Source organism: Salarias fasciatus, chromosome 6 (genome assembly GCF_902148845.1).
Source record: "Salarias fasciatus chromosome 6, fSalaFa1.1, whole genome shotgun sequence".
Classification (NCBI taxonomy): domain Eukaryota; kingdom Metazoa; phylum Chordata; class Actinopteri; order Blenniiformes; family Blenniidae; genus Salarias; species Salarias fasciatus.
Window position 1 is genome coordinate 13,119,009 of NC_043750.1, and position 21,867 is coordinate 13,140,875.

The following is a 21,867-nucleotide window of genomic DNA, read 5'->3' on the forward strand; positions in this document are numbered from 1 at the left end:
CTTCTTTGTGAGAACACCCCCAGAGCTCTAGGTGAAATGCATGTGTTAATTACAGTTTCTTTTCCATAAGAAGAAAAACACAGTTTGAGAAGAGCAGCACCTGATTGAATAAAAAGGATGTTCTTGACTGTACCATCTTGCAGTGTCACGTCTTTCTTTTGAGTTGTTTAATTAGGATTTACCAATCAATATTGTGCTTCAGTCCATCGATGTTGCTACCAAGTAAGTTTCAGTATGTTCAGTTTTTATGGTGCAAAACTGGATCCCAACATCATCTTTTATGTCGTTTTGATGAGTTACTATTGATCAATGCTCACTATAAAAGCAGCTAAAAGACTCTCCTGGGAAAAAGATTGTTTGCCGTTGCAAAAAAAAAAAAACATTCTATGCTGCATTAAACTTGGTGTATCACGAAGTTCACCTTTTATCAGTTCCACAGCTTCTTGGATTCTGCCGAATATTCTTTCATACTTCCCAGATTTCTCATACTGAACACTCTGTATTAAGTGATGTTTTGTTAAATATTAGTTATGAATGAATGAATGAATGAATTTATTTCGAACATGCAAAGGAAAATGGAAAATAGGTTATCACCAAAAACAAAAACAAACACATGCATAATAAAATTAAAAGAAAACGAAGACTGCATCAACGCCCTACATGTGTTACAGATCTGCATGTTCGAAAAGGAGTAGGAAGAAGTTAAAACTTATTTAATCCTACCCCTTATATCCACACCCCCTACAGTGATATTATAACTTAACACACATACACACTCCCCCATACACATCCATATATATATATATATATATACACACATACATACATACATATGCTTACATACATACATACATGGACACACACACATATGTATATACACAGTCATACACATTTGTTTGCTTGTTTGTTTATTCTTAATTGGCTTTCATTACCGCCCTGGGTCAAACTGCTGTTCTTCATCCCTATATTTATTTAAAAGTTGTGTTTTTAATATTCTTTTAAATATGCCTATGGTTTTACTTTTCTTTAGTTCATCTGCTAAACTGTTCCATATTTTAACTCCTAATATTGACAAACACATACTTTTTAGTGTTGTTCTGGCATGATGTATTCTAAAGTTCAGCTCCCCTCTTAAACTATAACCTCCTTCTCTTTCCGTAAACAGATTTCTTATGTTGTCTGGACGTAAATTATTTCTCGCTTTGAATATTATTTGTGCTGTTTTAAACTGGATCATATCTTGAAGTTTCAGAGTTTGTAATTCTAGAAAAAATCTGTTTGTGTGGTCTCTGAATCCTGCTTTATGGATGAATCTGATGGCCCTTTTCTGCATTTTAATCAGTGTTTGGAGATGACTTTTATATGTGTTTCCCCATACCTCTAGGCAGTATGACAAGTATGGCAAAGTTAATGCACAATATAAGATATAAAGTGCTCTCTGGCTGAAAATTTGCCTTGTTTTTCCCAGGACGGCAATGCTCCGTGCCAACTTCCTCTGAACGTATTTGATATGTGGCTTCCAGCAGATTTTGTGGTCTAGAATTACACCAAGGAATTTGATTTCATTAACTCTTTCTATGTTAACATTGTCAACATTTAATTTTACATTTACATTTATACTTCTATGTCCACATAACATAAAATTTGTTTTGTTCAGAATTAAAGACAGCTTATTTGCTTTAAACCATCTATTAACATTATTCATTTCCGTTGTAATTACCTCCAAAAGCTGCTGTAATTCCACACCACAGTAAAAAATATTTGTGTCATCTGCAAATAACACAAATTTTAATACCTTGGACACACGGCAAATGTCATTTATGTACATTATAAATAGTTTTGGTCCCAATAGTTTTGGTTAAATAAATAAATAAGTTAAATATTACCTGAATTATAATATCTTCAATAAAATCTAATGAAAATGCCATTCACACACATTTTCAACTCCATTGTCACTGCAATCTGGCAACACTGCTCTGGATTCATGGGACATGAGAGCTGCTTCTTTCACGCACACACTAGGCAGGACTACAAAACCTAAATACCCGTCCAATTTCTGAATAACCCTCTTTTATGGGTGACAAAAATTGACAGAAACACTTAATAATTGTTCTCATTTTTACTATACTATCCAGTACAGAAGTCCTCAGATCCATAGTCACGTCGTGTGCAGTTGTAAGTATATTTCTAATCAATACTGTCATTTTTTTTAACTATAGGTCTATTTTTATACCACTGATAATTTAAGTCTTTCCTATCAGGAGCAGCTGTTTTAATTTGTTCATGCACAAATTTCAATTGAATTTTACACTACTTACAGCTTGAAATGAGCAACAAAAATGGGAGAAATTAGTAGTTACTGGATGTAACTCCAGTTCTACGAGTAAGTGTGTGCCCGCCTATGGGCTTCGCTAGTGGCCCACCTCCATCTCTGTCCAATCCACTGAGACCAACAAAGCTCGACGCACCAATCCCCGACACGCGATGTCGCAGTGCCACGCCCCTCACCGAGGGTACATAACCTCGGACAGCGCTACAGCAAACCCTGCTTCTGACATCAGTAAAGCAAAGGAAGCAGACAGCTGGGCCAGCAGGTAGACAGGCACGCACTTACTCGTAGAAATGGAGGTACATCCAGTAACTACTAATTCTACTTTGCAAGTGCTTAGCCCACCTATGGGCTTCGCTAGTGGTACTCACCAAGGCGAAGGCCGTAGGTCGATGAATGTACTCCCAGCTGGCCTGCTGACGGGATTGGTGCGTAAGACGGAAGTAAACAAACCGTACGTCCAGAACGGCTGCAGAACTCCCGAAGGACGAGGCGCGCATCCAAGCGCCGAAGCGCCACCCGCGACGTACAGAAGCATCGCCGCAGCGACACACACACACACGTTGACTGGGAGAAAACCACAGCGGCAGGCGGGGGGGAAACCTTTGGCCCGCGACCCACACACGGGGAGCAGCAGCGAAACCCAAAAAAGGCAAGCGGCAGAACTGCTGTCTCCGCAACACCATCAGCAACATCTGCAGACCGCGACAGAGCCAAGCGGCAGGCAGGAAACCCCTGGCCCACGACCCCACCCGGGACGCGGCAGCCGGGCAAGAAGACCAGACACAGCAGTGGCAGAACCCCCTTTCCCGCTAAGCACCGCCACAGTCATAACATCCGTGGGCCACGGCCAAGCCAGGCGGCAGGCGGGAAGCCCTGGTCCGCGACCCCACCAGGGACGCGGCAGCCAGGCCAGAAAGAACGAAATGGTTAGACGTTTCGGTCGAGAACTTCAAGAACTCCTGTTCTCGCCGAAAACTGACATGGCTACAGAGTCAGTGCTTATATCCAACAGATATAAACGCATGAAGGTGGACGCAGAGGCCCAGGAGGCAGCCTGGCAGATGTCACTCACCGTGACCCCTCTGCACAGGGCCGCAGAGGCAGCCACACATCGTGTGGAATGAGCACGAATCACTGCTGGTGGCGAGAGATTCTGTGCCTCGTAGGTAACTGCAATAGCGCCCCCCACCCAGTGGGTGAGACGCTGAGAGGTCAGCGGGGATCCACGCCCCCGGTCTCCAAACCTCACAAACAGCTGGTCCGTGGTGCGAAAGCCAGCTGTGCGCTGGACATAAAAACGCAGAGCCCTGACCAGGCACAGCAACTGCAGCCGTGGGTCGTCCCCAGACGAGCCAGGCATGGAGTCAAGCGTCCTGATCCGGATCTCTCGTGACCGGAAGTCCGAAGTGATCACCTTAGGATGAAAGGCCGGGTTAGGCCATAGGTGCACGAGTCCCCCATCCTCGCTGAACACCATGCAGGATAGGTGGACCGACAAATCGCAGAGATCCCCAACTCTTTTGGCAGATGCTAGCGCTAACAAGATAGTGGCCTTGAAGGAGAGAAAGCAGTCCTCCGCCTGCTCCAAAGGCTCGAAAGGAGGTCCCTTAAGACCCTCCAACACCACGTGGAGGTCCCACGGAGAGACCACATGCCTGGGGGGTGGTCGCAGTCAACACGCCCCGCGCAGAAACCGCTTCACAAGTGCGTGACTGTGTGCAGAGAAGCGGCCGAAGCCACTGTGGCCCGCTGCAATGGCCGATGCAAACACCACCAGGGTGGATGCAGCACGACCGCTGTCCAGCAGGGCCTGAAGGAACTCCAAAATTCCACCAATGACTCAGGAAACCGGGTCCAAGCCCCTCTCCGAGCACCACGACGTCAAGAGCTGCCACCGAGACCTGTAGGCTTTGACAGTAGAGGGGGCCCTGGCATTCTGGATGGTGGACACCACCGCTGGGGGGAGGTCTAGTTCCACTAGTCTCACCCGCTCAGCCTCCAAGCCAGGAGCCTCCTGCCCAGGAAGGGGCGGGACTGAAGGGTGCCCCCTGCCTGCTGCAGCGCATCGAGCCCGTCGGTATCGACCACGGGTCCCCGACTGCCAGCAGAACCAGGTCCAGGAACCACCGCGCACTCGGGGTGTCCGGAGTCACCACAATCACCTGACGATTGTACAACCTCACCCTGCGCAGCAGCGGGGTCAAGAGGTGGACTGGAGGGAATGTGTACAGGAGGCCCGACGGCCAGCTCCTGTGTGCGAAGGCGTCTACCCCTAAAGGGGGCTCATCTGACGACCTGAGCGAGAACCAGAGTGGGCACTGTGTGTTCTCTGCACTGGAGAAAAGGTCGGCCACTGGGGGTCCGAACCTGCACCAGCGTCGGGCCGCGACCCACGGGGACAGGCCCCACTCGTCGCAGAGTGGGCCTCCCCGGGACATTCTGTCTTCACCAACGCTGAGGACTCCGGGCACATGACGCGCTCTGAGAGACGCGAGGTGCCGGTCCGCCCACAGGAGGATCTCCGCCGTTATGCGATGAAGAGGGGGAGACCGAGTCCTTCCCTGCCTGTTCAGGTATGCGACCACCGTAGTGTTGTCCGTCCTGACGAGCACGTGGCTGCCCTTCAGCCTGGCTTGGAAATGGAGCAGGACTTTCTGCACCGCCATCATTTCCAGCACATTGATGTGAGTGGGAGTCGAATCCCAAGCACCGCCCACCGCGTGGTGGTCTAGGGTGCCTCCCCATCCTGTGAGAGACGCATCCGTGAACACTTCAACGCGATGCGACACACATCCCAGGGGGACTCCTTGCATTAGGAGAGCAGGATCCATCCAATAAAGGAGATCCTCGCGTGCTTGGGGCAGGATCGGGAACCGTTTGCATCCGTCCCGCTTCCCCATGCAGCGGAGGCGTGCAAACCACTGTTGCAGCCTGAGCATGTGTAGAAGGCCCAGCTGGACCTCTGGGTGGACAGCAGCCATCAAACCCAAGACAGTCCTGATCAATCGAACCCCGACCAGGGGTGCGGTCATTGCAGGCCACAGGGTCGAGAGAAGGGAGGTTTGTCTCTCCTCAGAGAGGCGGGCCGTCATGGAGAGCGTATCCAGCTCCAACCCCAGATAAGCCATGCTCTGAGCTGGGGTGAGCGCGCTCTTGTGTCGGTTCACCATGAACCCCAGGAGCTCGATGTGGTGCAGGACCTGGGTCGTGTGCAGCACAGCATCCTGATGAGAGGACGCCAGTTTGAGCCAGTCGTTGATGTAAGTGAGGATCCTCAGACCACGACAACAGAGGGGCTCCAACGCTGCTTCGACACACTTGATAAAAGTGCGAGGAGCGAGAGAGTAGCCGAAGGGGAGCCGGTTGTATTGAAAATACCTGGTCCCCACGGTGAAGCGGAGGAAGGCTCTGTGCCTTCTGAGAATGGGGATGTGGAAGTAGGCGTCCGTCACGTCGATCGAAGTCATCCAGTCCCTGGGTCGAATGCTTTCCAGGAGGTGTTTGACTGTCAGCATGCGGAACCTCCTGGTGGCTATGTGAGCGTTGAGGACCCTCTGAGGGCACTCTCGAGTGCCGCCGAGAGTTGTCGAGCGGGGCGGGGGTGGGGGGGAGGCGTCACAGCGGCTCACACCGTGCCCCCTATGGCTCGTCACCCTGGGCACGTGCCCAGTATGCCCAGCCTAATCGCTGGCTCTGTGTCTCGGGAGAGATTGGCGCCCCGGGAGGATCAGCAGGAAGATGGTCCGGTCTGTCCAGGTGGCGGGGAGCTCCAGGGGGCTCAACGCCACTGGTCCGCAGAACGTCGGTGCTGCGGTGGCGGCTCACGGCGGGGCTGGAGGTGCAGGGCGAGCTGCTGTGAGCCCCGTGCTGCTGCCTCCAGACGCTCGATGATGACCTGTATGTCGGGTCCAAAAAGAGAAGAGGTGGACAGGGGGAGTCCCAGGACGCCCCGCTGGTCCCGCTCAGGCAAGGAAGACAGACCAAGCCACAGGTGCCTCATGGTGAGCTGTGCATTGGCCATGACGCGGCCTCCACTGACGGCAATGGCTCTGCACATGCGCATCAGGACTTCAGCCGTATTCTGGATCTCCACGATGTCTTCGGGAGAAAGCTGGGACTTCTCGTGACAGATCTTGTCCACCGAACCTAGGAGGAATGTCATGTTATTGGCTAGGGCGAACGTAAGGTTGCCGCTAGCGTAGCCACAATCCAGGAAGCTTGCCATGCACCTGTCTCTCTCCGACGGCAGCATGGGCTTACCGCCCGGCCAGGTGGAGGATCGGGGGAGGAGACACAGCCGAACGGAGTCCTCAATGGCAGGCAGGTTGCGCCCATGAAGGCCGCTCGCCACTGGCTCTCTTCGAGCGGCAGCGCGAGGCAGGCTGGGCAGGAGGTCTGCTGGTGGTGATGCTGCCAGCCAAGGCAGAGGAAGCAGTGCTCGTGACAGTCCTGCACAATGAGCGGAATGCCGCAGGAGCGGCAGGAGAACGGCCCGAGGACGGGCTTAGCACTTACGAAGTAGAACTAAATTCTCAGTCATTTGGAACTGCCAACTTAGCATTTCATTCACATTATTACCTCATATGTATGGTTTTAACTTTCCACCAGTTACCAATGACCAAACAGTAACACGCTACAACATTGTCTGGAGTGTTTTGAGCCAACATTTGTGGCACTTCTTTTACTCTGGGTTAAAATTGTGTGTGTGTGTGTGTGTGTGTGTGTGTGTGTGTGTGTGTGTGTGTGTGTGTGTGTGTGTGTGTGTGTGTGTGTGTTTCTTTTACAGTAAGGTTATAAATATCAGAGGCCATAATTTTTTATTGTCAATAACATTACATCATATATAGGAGGGGAATAAAATGATTTTACTCCATTTAGTTAGTTACTTTTTTAGTTAGTTAGTTGAAAATAAGAATTAGGCAGCCGTTTTCCTGAAATTATTTAGTGTTTCAGTGCAGTTTGAGACAGAATATTGTTTTAAAACAGGTTTCACGTTCTGTGTTTTTTTGTCAACTTCCGGAATACGATACTTCCGGTTTGAATATCTTGTAAACACAAAACAAAGCCGGAAACGCAGATAAACTCCTCGCTATCGAAACCTGTGTCATCACCTGTTACACGCGCCGTGGCGTTGATCGGCAGTGTGTTTTTTACTCCGTCGTGCGTGAGTTGCGTGTTCTCCGTCGAGCTCGTCGGGGAATGAGTACAAAGTGTCGGCTAACAGCGAGCTAGGCTAACGGCAGGCTATCCCGTTAGCTCAGCCCCGGTGTGTCGTTCCAACAGTCCCGCGGAGCGGACTCTCTCATGGTGGTCTCAGTTCGATGGGGAACTGTCTGTTTTCGCAAGGCGCGGATGATCTGTCGCTGCTGAATGAGTCCGAGGGGGGCAGCCTGCCCGGGGAACCCCCTCCGCCCTACCAGGTGAGCTGCCCGGGACACACGTGAAATCCAGTCCGAGGACTGAGGCGCCCCTCTTCCTCCACAGCCATCCTGCTGGCCACTCGATCAGGACGTTTGCAATAAAGTTGTTTTTTTTTTTTCTTAAACGTCAACATGATGAGTTTGCACAAAGCAATTCCAGCTCAACCTTCTTCTCCAGTGACAGTGAAAGGACGCTATCCCACGTGCTCTTTACTGGAAAGCATGCATTCTTCCGAGGTGTTTACATTTCACTTTACTTCTGAATAACAAAGAGGAGAACTTGGTTCTCAGTCTGGATGTGGCAGCCTCCATTAGGAAAGAACACCTCATATTTTAAATTGTATGTAATCTATTTATGTAGTTCAGAGCATAGTTATATAGTGTTATCTTTTATTCCTCATTGGCTCATTCTATTCCTAACAAGCAATAGGCAGCTGCATTAACTGTGAAACTGGTGGGATAATTCTTAGGTACCCTGTGGGAATCAAACCTGCGAACTGCTGATCCCAAGCCCCGGCCACTACTGCCCTCGTCTTGTTTTTCAGGAGCACGCTCAGCCAGTGCCAGTGTACCATCCCAACCCGGGCGAGAGTCGTCTGGCCAGCCAGTTGACTGAGGAGGAGCAGATCCGTATCGCCCAGCGCATCGGGCTCATCCAGCACCTTCCCAGAGGCGTCTTCGACCCAGGCTCCGACTCCTCTGACAAGAAAGTTAAAGAGTGAGTCTGACATGACAAAAATCACTGTGCTATCCTACTCTAAGTCTTCACAGATTGGGCGTTCATTTCGTTTACATTCTGTTGCTCAGTCTTGTTTCTTCTTCTTCAGATGTGTGATTTGCATGATGGATTTCGATTACGGCGACCCCATCCGATTCCTGCCCTGCCTTCACATCTACCACCTGGATTGCATCGACCCCTGGCTGATGCGCTCCTTCACCTGCCCTTCCTGTATGGAGCCCGTCGACGCAGCCCTGCTGTCCACATATGAAACCAACTGAGCGTTTCCTGCCCCGTGGCTCCACTACGTTAACCGCACCTTTATCGCCTGAGCTGTCCTGGCTGTTTGAACCGTTAGCTAAGATGAGGTGACATTATGCAGATGTTTCTGGGGGTGTGTGAGGGGTGCAGACAGATGTTCACAGCTGTGCCCTGCAGCACGTTACCCGAGTCTGATATGCACTTTTTTGGGGGGCTTTGGAAAGTCTTTGCCTTTTTGCAGGAGGACAATGTGCCAAATCCAGCTAGATGAGGAAGATGTTCAAGTAGCAAAATATTACTGCAAAGTAATGTCACTTTTTGTACAATTTACAGTCCTGGTTTCTATGCGAATCGATGTAATCTGCTTTCCTCTTCAACAAGTAATGTGCAATTTCTTAAAATGGTCACATAGAAGCAGGAACTTTGTCTGGACCCGGTGAGCATCACTACCTGCTACAGGTTCCCAGAAAATGATGAGTGAAGTGAACTTGTGGTCTCGAATGTCACTGAAACACTTGCCTCCTACTGAAATTATGTCTTGAAAATGCAGACCCTCGTATCCGTTTTCCTGAACAAAAATATGCATGGAGGTCAACCTGAGTGTCATCTCTCTTTTTGAGGATATTTTGAAGATTGCTTCTGTTGTTTTACTACATGAGTTGAGACAGAATTAGATACCTGACAGATGAGATTTTTGGTTTGTTTGTACGTGTTCTACTCTTTCCTTTTGAAGCTGCTTTTATAAATGTTTGTGTTTTTGTCCTTTCACTCTGGAATCCTCTCCTTTGTTCTGTTTTTTTTTTTTTTTTTTTTTTGGTTTTGTGCTGTTTGTTGTGTTCAAGTCCTCAGTACATAATTTTTATCACTTCATGTTATTAACATTGACAAAGCTGCATTATGCCGTGCAATCCGCCTCTGAAGCACCTTTGGGATACCCCTCATCTGAAAATGCGTAACTTCTAGATTTAGTTTGTATGCGTGTGTTTCGAGGGGGTGGTGAGTAGAGACTGGCACATCAACGTAACCTTTTCACTCAAGCCCATCTGTTTCACACTTTATTGTAGTCACCTTCTTTTTCTAGTTTGGAGTTGTTTGGTTTTCTTTTCATGCTGCAAGTAATGCATTTCCTAAACTCCTGGATCTGCTCTGGTGTTGGATATCCTCTCTGATATTGACTGCGTCGATGTATCGCACAACATCAGATGGCAAAAGCTGCAGCGGTATGAAGGAATGTATCTCGAATGTATAGAATGAATTCAGCTGTTAAATATTTGGACAGTTTAAGTGATTACGAGAGGACATTTCTGATTTACTGTGCTCTTACTGTGCCTTTCAAGGTTGAGGTAAGCCAATTCCTGTGAAGTACAATCATTTCTGACATTACCTTGGTTTTTTTTCTTTAGTTGTCCTCTAGGAGGAGACAGATACCAGCACTGTACCGATGAGCATCACTCAGAAACAGATCTAGGATAAAGCCAGACTTTCAATCTGGCTGCTGTTAACAATCAGCAACAATCATTTTTTGTCTCTTAATTTATAGTGTGTGCTGCCAGTGCACAGGTTTTAGTGATTGCAGAGAACCACAATAAAAAGTGGATACCAAATCTCCGAGTGTGTGTTTTGTTTGTGATGTTTTATGAGCTCAAGGAGCTTCTGAGTTAAGAATCTAACCAACATGTACTCATGATAGCTTTGAACCGCAGTTGTGATTCCTGTTGACACATTTATTGATTGATTTATTGTTGAAATTGCACTTACGTGTGTTTAGGAATTTAAATTTTCTCAGATTTTTTTCCTGTAAAGTAGGTTTAAATAAATGCAGGTTTCTGTGCCTCTTTGCTCTGAAACAAAGGAACAAATGTTGAGTTATATAAAGGTTTATTATAAAGTCATGTTGCTGTTCTAGCCCAGTCTGGATGAATTTTAACAGGATGTACGAGGCTACTGGTACAAATTTTCTGCTTTAAAGAGATTCTCTCTATGTTTAACTTTGTGTTCCCACACTCTGGTGGCACAGTTCCCAACAGCTGTTGATTCTGTGATTTCTGAAGATCAACCTTTAGCACCTGCAGCAGTCGTTAACACGTGTATCCCGCCTGAACTAGATGTGATGGTTTTTGACCCTGGTGCATTATAGTTGTTTCGTGTCATGTTATTCAAAGGAGTCAAAACATTCAGTCATGTTCAGAACGGCTTCCAGAAGGAGGAAACATCCAGATGTTCCATGTTAGAGGCTAGAGTTTTATACTTTAATATATAATCTCAGCTTCAACTAAATGTTTTACTGGATTTCTGTTATTGTTGATATGGATGGTTTATATAAAGGGCTAAATGAGCAGGAGGTGCTGGGTGTCGGCGCTCGCCAGTGAATATAGAGAATGATAAGTAGAACACAAGTTCACTCGCTTAATAAACTAGTTTTTTGAATAAGGCATTTTATTACAAAAGGTCATATTTACAGTATTCAAAACAAAGATATTGCACATTTTCATATATTGCATATAAATGTTATGGAGGGAACTTTAAAATTCAACAGTCATTATACACAGTGTATGTGGTGTTTTCACGTAAATTACACCAACATAACAGAATCTCTTCAGATAACAAGATGTTTGGGAAAATTGAAGGAAGCTCAAATTCAACAACACATCAAACCATCTCTATAAAGCATAGATTCCCAAAGCCAGAGCAACAAAGAGTCCCATCACTATCCGGAGCAGCGGAGAGGCGCTGGTGACGGCTCCCGGGACCTGGAGTGTTTTGGCGTCGGTTGGCTTGGTGAGGGAGAAACCGCTGCTTTCTGTTATAAGCAGCATCTTCTGTAAATCATCAAACACCTGGAAAAGCAAATGAAAAGCTTGTGTTCAAACACTGGCAGCGACAAAACCACAAGAAATGGTGAACTGATTTCACTGATATAGCGTCTTTTCACTGCTTCGGCTCCCCCAACGCACTACATAGTCACATTCACAAACACGCCAGAGGTGATGGCTGCCCCATCTATTGATCAGTGGCAATTTAAGGGTCAGTAAGACACTGAGGTCAAGGACTCTTTGACATATAAACAGAGGGTGGATGGGGGATCAAACCTGCAACCTTGTGACACGTACTACCAACTGATCCGCAGCCGTAACAACACAGCAGTATCTAAGATGAACCTTTTCATGTTGGCCTTTCCGCTAGTGGCTCACCTGAATGTTGAGCTCGAAGGCCCTGACGGCCTCCTCCAGCACCCCGTTCCTCTCCTCCTCCGTCAGCTCGATGCTGTTCATCCGGCTGCGGTACAGCTGTTTGAACAGGTTGGGGCTGGAGACGCCCGGAAAGGCAAAGAAAGACAGACCTTCGCTGTTCTTCAGTCCCATGGACTTCTGGGCGATTCGACCGAGAACCTGTCCTCCAGACAGGTCGCCAAGATAGCGGGTGTAAGCATGGGCAACGAGAAATTCAGGGTTTTCTCTGCCGATCTAAAGGAAAAAAAAAAAAACCAAACAAACAGTATTAATTCAGTCAATTTATTCTTAAATTGCATGAGCATGTATGTGATCTGTATCTTTATAAATACCTGTCTGAGTCTGTGGCAGTATCGCTCAGTGGCAGCAGGAACAACAACCTTCTTCCTCCAGTCTGGGCCGTAGAAATACTCCAGGTCTGTCTCTATAGACGGCAACCTCTCCAGCTCAGCGGGGAAGTAAATCGGCGCCACAGCGGGGTGTTCGCTGTTTCTGTCCAGCACTTCCTCCAAAGCCTGGTAGATCTTATACAGCGAACACAGGAGGAGCTGAGGAGGAGGAAACAAGCCGTGAAGTCCCCGGAGTAACCGACCAGCCGCTCAGAGACATGAAGAAAAGAGCTTTCTTTCTTTTATTTACCTTATATTGTGGAAGTGTGACCTTTCCTCTTTGGAAGCTCAGCATCAGCTCTGTGTTTTCTGCTCGGACGTGACTGTCTTTCGTCACCTTTTTGATTTGTTCAGACAGATCCCTAAGAAAGGAAGTGATTCATGATCAGAACCCGTCTTCAACTGTGTCATCAATTATTTCTGACAGGAAAGGCTGTGGTCACGTACAAGTTTAGTAAAGAAGACAAAAACAGCTATATTTAGACCCAGAAATAGGCAATAACTGTCGAGCCAGTATGGACTTCCAAAGTACATTGACAATGTGGGTACGCTGTGTCTTATCGGTGCCTATGGATGCTTATCTAAAGAAGAGAACGCGCCTCATGAATGTACGAAGTACGTTCTGTTGGATCTGCTGGATGCTGCAGCTCTCATCCAAATTATACAACTCAGTCTGTTAACATCAGTGGCATTCTGAGACTATACTATAACAAACATAATCTAGAGAATCTGGAGATCTAACCTGTCGGTCATCTTTTCTGCTGCTGTCTCAGTCTTCTGTACTTCCATTGTGACCTTAAAAAAAAAGGAAAGTGGTTAAGAAGATGTTCAGCATGGCCACTTAAAATCAGAGTTCAGAAGTCAAAAACATCTTCTTTTCAACTCACCAGTCTGGATAAAGTTCTTTCGGTGTGTGTGGGGGGGTTGGTCTCTGTCCTCACTGACTCTGGATGTCCAGTACAGTCTGTGCTGTGTCTGCCTCCAGTGTTCTCCCTCTTTTATACAGTCGGACTCTGTCTCCTCCCCCCAGCAGCTCAATGAAAACAGGAACTCTCAGTCACACCGCAAGCAGGCCAAACATGACTTCAGCAAAAAGCGGGAGGAGGGACTGAGAGTTACCATGATTCAGCAGCTTCGGGAGCGGGGGGGGCGCTGGGGGAAGGGCGGGGAGGGAGGCCGGAGTCAGAAGTTTCAGCAATGTCCTGAGAAACAGGAGGAGGAGCCGAGGCCGAAACGTGACAGTGCAGCTCTGAGATTCCAAAGTTGAGCCTGCCGGAGGGGGAGGGGGAGAAAACTCTAAACATGACACTGAATTCTAGCCCGAGCAGGAGGAGGTGGCGAAACCAAGTGACTAACCTTTGAGGAGAACAATCACATGATTGTCTCTGGACCCAGACTCCACAGCTAGATTAAGATAAGTCTATTAAAAATCTGGTTTTTCACCAAGTTTCACCCTCATAACAGAATGGAAATCTGAAGCAGCGGAGCCTGATACAAGTTGCTGAAAGGCAGAGTTTGTAGCTGCAGTTCCCAACAGCAATATTTACTTGATTTTAATTATCTTTTTAGCTTACATTTTTAATTATTTTCTCTTAAAATAAGACAATTTCATGTACATATCCATGAACTGTATGGAATTATCTATCTTTTTAGATTGATTTATGCAGTCTGATTTTAACACCTACACAAGACCGTTCCATTTTATTTGATATATATACCAAAAACAAGATTATATTTAATTTCATTAATTCCCATACACACAATAAACACATGGGGAGATAAATATGCGCAACATTCACAAGGTGTTACAAAATCTACCCACTTTGAGAAGCCACTGTGGTTTATTGATGATAAGGTGTTCTCAGATAAGGCCAGTGGAAGATCGTAACCGTCTTGCTTTTTTTTATGACCTTTATAGTATAAGACGCTGCAAAATCACACCTGTCTGTGCGCTTGTCAGCAAGTACTTTGACCCCACATTACAGGCCATCATTCCTCACACGTTATTATGTAGTGACTTGTGTAATCCAGTGGTGCCACAGTCTCTCAGGTAACCGTGGGCATCGGCAGAGCACACACCCTCGAAAGCTTGTCAGTCTGCCACCGAGCAAATACAGGGACAAATGCGTACACACTCGTGAATAACTAATTAGGTCTAAATGCATGTTTTTGGAAGCTGCAGGCGTCTGAGAAAAACCACAGGGAAAATATGCAAACACTACATAGATGAGTGAATTCAGAAGACAAATCTGTAAAACTGAGAATCTGAGTCACGTTTCATGTGTGAGTTTGAGCAGCTGTGTGCAGTGGCAGCGCTCCCGCGGCTGCAGCCAGACACAATAACAGGTCATCTGCTGCAGCGTGACTCAGCACAGGGAGCCGGGAGGCAGAGGGGGTAAAACGTGAGTCAGCAGCTTCACTTTCAGCCTGCCCAGCTCGCTCCAGACTCTGACCGACCTTAACTCCAGAGACGCAGCTTCTGACTGACTCTCAGAGTTTAACATCCTAGTTAGGTTTGTGCTTTCACTCTGTAAATATTTGCACATGACTTTTCAACCTCCTGACCTGGAAAACTGAGTGATTTTCCAAGATATGGTGGAAAAATGGAGATCCATTCCAGCCTGTTCTGATTTTTTCAGCCTTATCAAGGTTTTGTTTGGTGATGATGAAATCTCCCACAGCTGTGAACACAATGTTTAGTGTTTCTCAAGTTGAGCTTTTATTTTGGTAACACCAAATCAGTGATTGTTGAGGATGAATCACAGCTAACGTCCAGCACATAATGCACAGCGCATGCTTGTTTTACGTTTATCTGATTCTCGTAGCTCAGTGCTTTGTATTAGTGGTTCAGAAAATCTTCAGCCCTTCATATTTTACATGCCTCTCAGAATTAAACTAATCTGATCATGTTTTTTCAAAGCCAAAATATTAGACGACAATTTAAATCAGCAACATTCAAGCAATAAATGACAGTGAGTGTAGTTACTAAATATCAGTTGTGCTGTCATTTGGTTGTGAGTTGACAGTAGTGTCTCATCAACAATTATCCATCTGTATAGTTTTATCTTTATTCAGACTCTGCCTGCTTTTGATCAGCATTCTGTGTTTTGTGTGAGTTTATGGATGAATGGCAGGTTAGAATTTGTGATTGTATCCAGTCCAATAAACTCCCCATCTTCTGTTACACTGTTTTCAAAGAACAGTGACGCTAACTAATTATGTACCAGTAAACACAAATATTATTTCTTTATTCACTTTTGTCTTGGCCATTTAATCCACCCAGGCCGTTCCGGGCAGCGGTGAAGGCAGGTTTCACCCTGGACAGGTCACCAGTCCACCACAGGGCAAACACACCCAGAGAAAATCACACAATAACATTTATACTGACGGGTCATTTACACCCACCGATCGGCGTTTTCATGGACTCTGGAGTTACACTGAAGAACAGCCACAAACAGAAACTTGGAGCCTTGATTTTTTTTCTCTTTCCAATCAAATGATGCCTCCTAAAACATTCAGCAACTGTTGCCAAACAGCAAAAAATGTCTTTCTGTACTATATTTGCTTCATCAGTTAGGAATCTACTCCTTAGAGTTATGCATTTCTATCTATATATTTAAATTTCTTTTGCAATATAAAAAAAAAAGTCATTGCCAAACTAAAAGGCAGAGGTTTACGTTCTCTGTTCAGCTGTGAAGTGGAGTGATGCTGTATGTACTAGAGTGTCCCACCATGATTCTTATTTCAGTGCATATGTGCATTTGTACACAATTACTTTATGTTTAACTTGAAATGATTGTGGGTCTCGTGGTCTATCATCAGATTTTAATTCAGTCACTCTTTCCATATTTACACCCACTATTTTAAGAGAGTAACTGTTGAACTATAATGGTTTATTTCCTGTCGTGCTGCTCCTCAGTGTAAAATCAGTAGTTATCACTGATATCACCGTAAAAGTTGTTTTCTAGATGTCTTCCTCCCTGACCTGTTGATCGTACTCAGTGTTTGTAAATGTGTTCAGTTCCACTGTATCAGTGTCCTCGGTCAGAGATGTGGATGTCAGCCTGTAGATGAGCTTCTTCACGTCTCTGTTAACTTCTGTCCCGGACGCTCAGTTGAATCTGTCCAACTCCTCCCAGTCTCTGATTACTCAGGACCTTCACCTCCTCTGGTTCATCTTTTTGAAGCTCTTACAGTTCTAAGTTCATGGAGATCTTCACAGCTGTTGCACTGATATTGTCTCTAATCCATTCAGATTGTTGACTGAATAATAGATCATTTTTATTTTTATCCTTCCCGACCAATAATCAAGTGACAGTTGAAAGAAGACCTTTATCAGGAGACAGAACATCATGTCAGCAGTGTCTGATATCACAGTCTGTTGTCCACTCTTTCACTGCTGCATCCAACTTTAAACTGTTTCACCAACGCAGGACGAACACAGACCGAAAATCACAAACTCTCATTCACTTGGACAGACAACTTAGATTCACCAGATAACCTCAAACCTGTTGCAGAGCCAGAGTGGGGGCAAGGGGGCGGTCGCCCCAGGGCCCACAGGGTCTTAGGGCCCCGTTTCATGTGATGTGTTCACATTTACTCGCAAATAAATTCTTATAATAAAATGTGCAGTGTGTGCCAGAAGGTATACGCATATGAGTGTGGGCTCCAATTTGCCAATTCTTACATTATGACTGTCCATGAATGCATCAGAGCTGTAAGCCAGCGCTGATTGGCTGTGCGGCATGAACAAGTTTTTTCTTTTGCTCTTGATCTGAACTCTTTGGAGGGAAGTTAAACAGTATGCTAAACACTATGCTAGCCGCTAGTGGTACTACCCAAAACCTAACATCGGAGCCACTGGTGAGTCAGTGAAACCTTCAAAAATATTATCTTTATCAGAATGCTGTCCTAATACTGCAGTCCTATTTGAATGTGCCTTTTGTTGCTCTCAAATCTAAGAAACCGCCGAGTCTATTTTTTCCTTAATATACGTGAATTCCAAAAGATATAGATAGCTGTGTCTATATCTGTCTGAATAGATTGTGTAATTTTAGACCAGCTGTGTTCATTTTATATTTAAGCTGTATCAAAGATGGTACAGATTTATCCCGTAAGTTTTTCATCTGATTTTTCAGCACCATAGACAACGGAGGCTCTGAGATTGACACGTATCATAAGGGCCCGTCGAGACCGCTCCGCCCCCCTCTGTACTGAGACCCACGCTCCGCCTCTGCCTCAAACCCAGAGAAAACAGAGAAAACACACACGTAGGACCAATGAAGTCTGCACGTGCAGACCCGACCAGCCTATTACAGTAGAGAAAAATTAGCGTCTTCTTGAAACACGTTTGTTTCACAACGTGCAGTACCTCACACTTCCCCTGGGGGCAGCAACACTTCCCATTAGAGAAACACTGGCCTCAGAAATGGCCTCATTGCAGCAGCTTCTCTGCGGTGATTGATAATCAATTTAAGGTCCGAATTACTGTGGAATGAACGTTAATTTGTGTTTGGGGGCGTCTGGACGGAAATGGAGTCAGGTTCAGAGTTCCTGATGGATTCCGAGGATTTGCAGGAGGAAGGACGACATGACTTCCAGGTGGAGTGATGATTGAAAGCACCTGAATATCAGCACACTTCAATTTGATTTAATTAGTGGTAGCATTCGCCATCATAAGACATTTTATACACATACAAAGTAAAATCTTCATACATGTCACTGAGCTACTTATTGGTACCCTTCGAGTTAGTTTTTTTTTAACCACAAAATATTTTTGAACTATTTACTTTAAAAGTTATTCCACTGCAGTCTGCAATGATGAGGTTTTCACTCGGAATTTTCTCACATTAATGCTAGATACTTACAGCTAAATTTCTCTTACAATCTTTCACTTTAGTTTTCATTCTGCTTCATTAAAATGTCCTGATTAATTTAAAAGTGCTGTTTCTTTCTCAGGAACCAAGTGGCTCCCTGGACACAGGGACTGGTGCTGAGTTTTTAAATGGTAAAATTCTTCTTTATTGGTCATTCTTAAAATAAAATATGGCTTTCTGACTAAATTGCCTCTGTACTTACGACAATGTGTAAAAGTGGGAATATTAAAAATCTGTTATCAGATGTGAGTAAAAGGCAGGCAGCAGCTGAGTAAAGTATGTTCCTCATCAGCTAAACATTTTCTTTTTAAATGTAATCTGCAGCTAAAGAATGTACTGATGGTTGCTTAACGACTGAGTTTTCACCATCAACACTTTCATTCCATAAAAAGTCTGGAAATTTTGGAAAACAATGTAAGAGTAAAGGTTAAATTGTGTAACTGAAAAGTGAAGATGTGGACTGATGTACCTGCTTTGAGCCTGTTTGGGCTTGGAGGGCTTCTTTCTGTTTGGTGTTTGCGTGTTCCCATTGTATTGTTTACTCCAGATTCATTCCACAGTCTAAAAAAGCATGGATTTTAAGCTCAACTTCAACTGGAAAACAGTGTTTGTGTGTAGCCTGTGGTCTCCAATTGGATTACGCAGTGTGGATGATGTGTGGAGGCCGCACAGTGGTGCAGTGATTAGCGCTTTTGCCTCACAGCAATAAGGTCCCTGGGTTCAAGTACCAGCCAGGGCTTGGGGCCTTTGCATGTTCTCCCCGTGTGTGCGTGGGTTTCCTCCGGGTTCTCCGGCTTCCTCCCACGGTCCAAAGCCATGCATGTCGGGTTAATTGGTAACTCTAAATTGGCCTTAGGTGTGAGAGTGAATGGGGATCTGTCTGTATGTCTCAGACTGGTGAACTATCCACGGTGTACCATGCTCTCACCCGAAGTAACTGGATTGGCCCTGAAAACAATGAAGCAGTTTAGAAATTGATGGATGGATGATGTGTGGATGTGTGAAGATGGATGGATGGATGAATGAATGTATGTGTTGGGATCAAATCTTTATCTTGTTGTGGGTTTTCAAAATGTGAACATCTCTTTAAGCATGATTACTTTTTCTGCTCGGTTAGACGCAAACTTTGCTCTGAAAAACTAACAAAATGCAAAGACGGAAAACGACGCTGCAGCTTTATGGTGTCAGATCAGGACTAATGTTGTGTCCTGTGTTTTTTTCTGCTCAGATTGCACCGCCCTTTTCACTTATAGTGACTCTGAACATCATGGAGTCGATATCTCTGGCCTCGTCCCTGATTATCCCGCCTCTCTGTCACTGGATGGAGGAGGAGAGGTGAGATGAGACAGAGCGATAACATCCAAAACGCTTCACCCTGTGAGGCATGAACATGTTTAAAAGTCACCTGATAAACCTTATCAGGTGACTTTTTGGTTCCAATCTGATTCAACAGTACGAGAATCTAATTTAATTCCTTTAAACCTCATGATCATGATGTGAACTTTGAGCACCTGTTGCATGCGTTTTGCTCAACAGAGGGCAGCATTGCTCAGGTGATTTTTACACAATTTATTGAGTGTGGTTTATTTCCTATTTTCATTTGTGAATTCTCAGGTTCGATTATTTTTTTTTACCTTTTCTCTTCCTCAAAGGAAAATTCAGGAAAGACACTGGAGAACTTGGTGCATCCTGGAAGTGATCACAGCACGACAGAGAGTTACATGACAGGACCGGACGGCTCCTGTGTCCCTCCAGCACCGGACAGTGCAAGCTGGTGTGTAACACACTGAACTGACTGTTTAGATTCTTATAACAGTGAGGTGCGCTGTTCGTCTCACGGCTCATGTGTTCAGTTCCTCCAGTTTGGTCTGCGACGGTCCCTCGTTCACAGGGACCAGCTCGCACTGTGCTGACCTGGGACCTGTTAACGCTGCTGCTCATCTCCACCTCCTGGGGGAGTCCCTCACTCTGATTGGACAACATCTTCAGCAGTCAGACGTGAGTGGATCCCATGTAGACAGAAGTCTACAGTCATCTTTATTTTAGCCGTTTATTTAATTATCAAATATTATATTTGGAATCCAACCAGGAGTTACTGTCACAACTCCTTGATGAACATTATCCTCTGTGAGAGAAAAATATAAATTAAAATCATTTAAATGCATTTGTGGGAGTGCAAGAAATATATTGAAGTTTATTAGATGTTTTTTTTTCCCTCTCTTTAACAGAAACAATCTCTTTTTCATTTAACTGTGAATACTCCATAGAAGTTAAAAGAAGTTAGGAGTCCATTTTAAGTAAGCAATAAAGTGTCTGTTTTTGTAAAATGTAAGTAAAAGTAGGAAAAATCTGTGGGAGTCCAAACGCTTTGCGAAATTAATGCAGTCAGTCATTTTCCAAAAGTTTCTGAGGACAAAAAAAGAAAAAAAAACATGCTGTCTGAATGCATTAAGATCTGGAGTGTGACACAAAGTGTTTTTTTTTTTTTTTTTTTTTTTTTTTTTGGGCCAGTAGGTCATTGAGTTGATGGTGTGTTTCTTTGCAGAAGGTGGTGTGTTTGTCCAGAGGCTTCTCCCTGCTGCTGGACTCTCTGCTGTGCGCCATGGCTCCGCTGATCAGCCTCGCCGCGCAGATACCAGAGCTTAGTGGCTGCACGGAAGACACCGTGGTGAGTCACACAGCCACAGTGCATACACCACATTTTTTTAGATGGTGTTCAACCAACGAGTGATCACTTAAGTGAGATTTTTTTTTTTAAACCTCTCTTTAAGCCCTCCACTCTGGACAATATTGCGTATCTGATGCCTGGGCTGTGAGTGACGGCTGAAGACTCGGCTGTTTTTTTTTTTTTTTTTTTGTGGAGACTTTATCGTGTTTATCACAAATGTTTCTGTTTAGTTACGCCAGCGTGCTGCTGTGGTTTCGTTCTCCATTAAAACAAATGTTTGATCTCTTCGTCATGCAAGATTTTCAGTTAGTGACTCAGACACCACTGAAGCTCTCTGAAACAGCGACACCGTTTCAGTATCAACACCACAATAAATCCCAAAAAACATTGTAATTAAGCATAATGGTCATACATCATGCTGTATGACTGACTGAAGCATTTCTTTAAATAAGTCGGCCCTCACAAGCTGATCTGTAACTCCTGAGTTACAGTAGAATGATAAAGACACGGAAAACACGCCTTTTTTTACTATATGAACTGTTACGACAGCAGCATTTTTCAAGAGACTGAGATTGGTTTGTTGAACAGTTTATTACAAGCTCCCCCCCCCAAAAAAAAAAACAAAAAAAAAAAACCTGACCCTACGACCTCAACTGGACATGAAATATAATTCCTTAAATGCTGACAATAACAGAAAAATACATCTCAACAAACTGGTAGATTAAAAAATTGTAACCTAGTATATTTTATATTATATTCAATCCGTACAAAATATGCTCTAATAGCATTTTGTGAATTTTCTTGTGACTGACACAAAACACGAGCAATGCACGGTTTATCTTTGATGTTCTTCCTCTTCGCTGTCGTCCGTCTGTGATGCATCCCCATTCCTATCTGTGCAAAGCAAATACATATTTACTGGGTTAAGTTAGCTGCTGTCAATCTTAGCAACTATAAGCACAAGACGACAGCC

At 45.1% G+C, this 21,867-nt stretch overlaps 2 protein-coding genes across 2 annotated transcripts; one reads left to right on the forward strand and one right to left on the reverse strand.

Annotated features, from left to right (window-relative positions):
* Positions 1-7,361: 7,361 nt before the first annotated feature.
* rnf11a (ring finger protein 11a) lies at positions 7,362-10,338 on the forward strand. Its single transcript, XM_030094977.1, has 3 exons — positions 7,362-7,752; positions 8,298-8,470; positions 8,580-10,338. The coding sequence occupies exons 1-3, from the start codon at positions 7,654-7,656 to the stop codon at positions 8,749-8,751; spliced, it is 444 nt and encodes a 147-aa protein (XP_029950837.1). The 5' UTR covers positions 7,362-7,653; the 3' UTR covers positions 8,752-10,338.
* An 818-nt stretch (positions 10,339-11,156) lies between these two features.
* On the reverse strand, positions 11,157-13,342 carry hmox1b (heme oxygenase 1b). The gene is made up of 6 exons (XM_030094048.1): positions 13,238-13,342; positions 13,093-13,145; positions 12,601-12,712; positions 12,294-12,509; positions 11,923-12,195; positions 11,157-11,568 (listed from the first exon to the last, which is right to left on the reverse strand). The coding sequence occupies exons 2-6, from the start codon at positions 13,137-13,139 to the stop codon at positions 11,392-11,394; spliced, it is 825 nt and encodes a 274-aa protein (XP_029949908.1). The 5' UTR covers positions 13,140-13,145; positions 13,238-13,342; the 3' UTR covers positions 11,157-11,391.
* Between the last annotated feature and the right edge of the window lie 8,525 nt (positions 13,343-21,867).

What these genes read in the sequence shown, in the direction of transcription:
- rnf11a (XM_030094977.1), top strand. Translation starts at nt 7,654, where the DNA reads ATGGGGAACTGTCTGTTTTCGCAAGGCGCGGATGATCTGTCGCTGCTG. An exon ending in AACCCCCTCCGCCCTACCAG is followed by an intron (nt 7,753 to 8,297) that starts GTGAGCTGCCCG and finishes CTTGTTTTTCAG; the next exon opens with GAGCACGCTCAGCCAGTGCC. An exon ending in TCTGACAAGAAAGTTAAAGA is followed by an intron (nt 8,471 to 8,579) that starts GTGAGTCTGACA and finishes CTTCTTCTTCAG; the next exon opens with ATGTGTGATTTGCATGATGG.
- hmox1b (XM_030094048.1), bottom strand. Translation starts at nt 13,139, where the DNA reads ATGGAAGTACAGAAGACTGAGACAGCAGCAGAAAAGATGACCGACAG. An exon ending in ACTGCCACAGACTCAGACAG is followed by an intron (nt 12,196 to 12,293) that starts GTATTTATAAAG and finishes TTTTTCCTTTAG; the next exon opens with ATCGGCAGAGAAAACCCTGA. An exon ending in CCTTCGAGCTCAACATTCAG is followed by an intron (nt 11,569 to 11,922) that starts GTGAGCCACTAG and finishes TTGCTTTTCCAG; the next exon opens with GTGTTTGATGATTTACAGAA.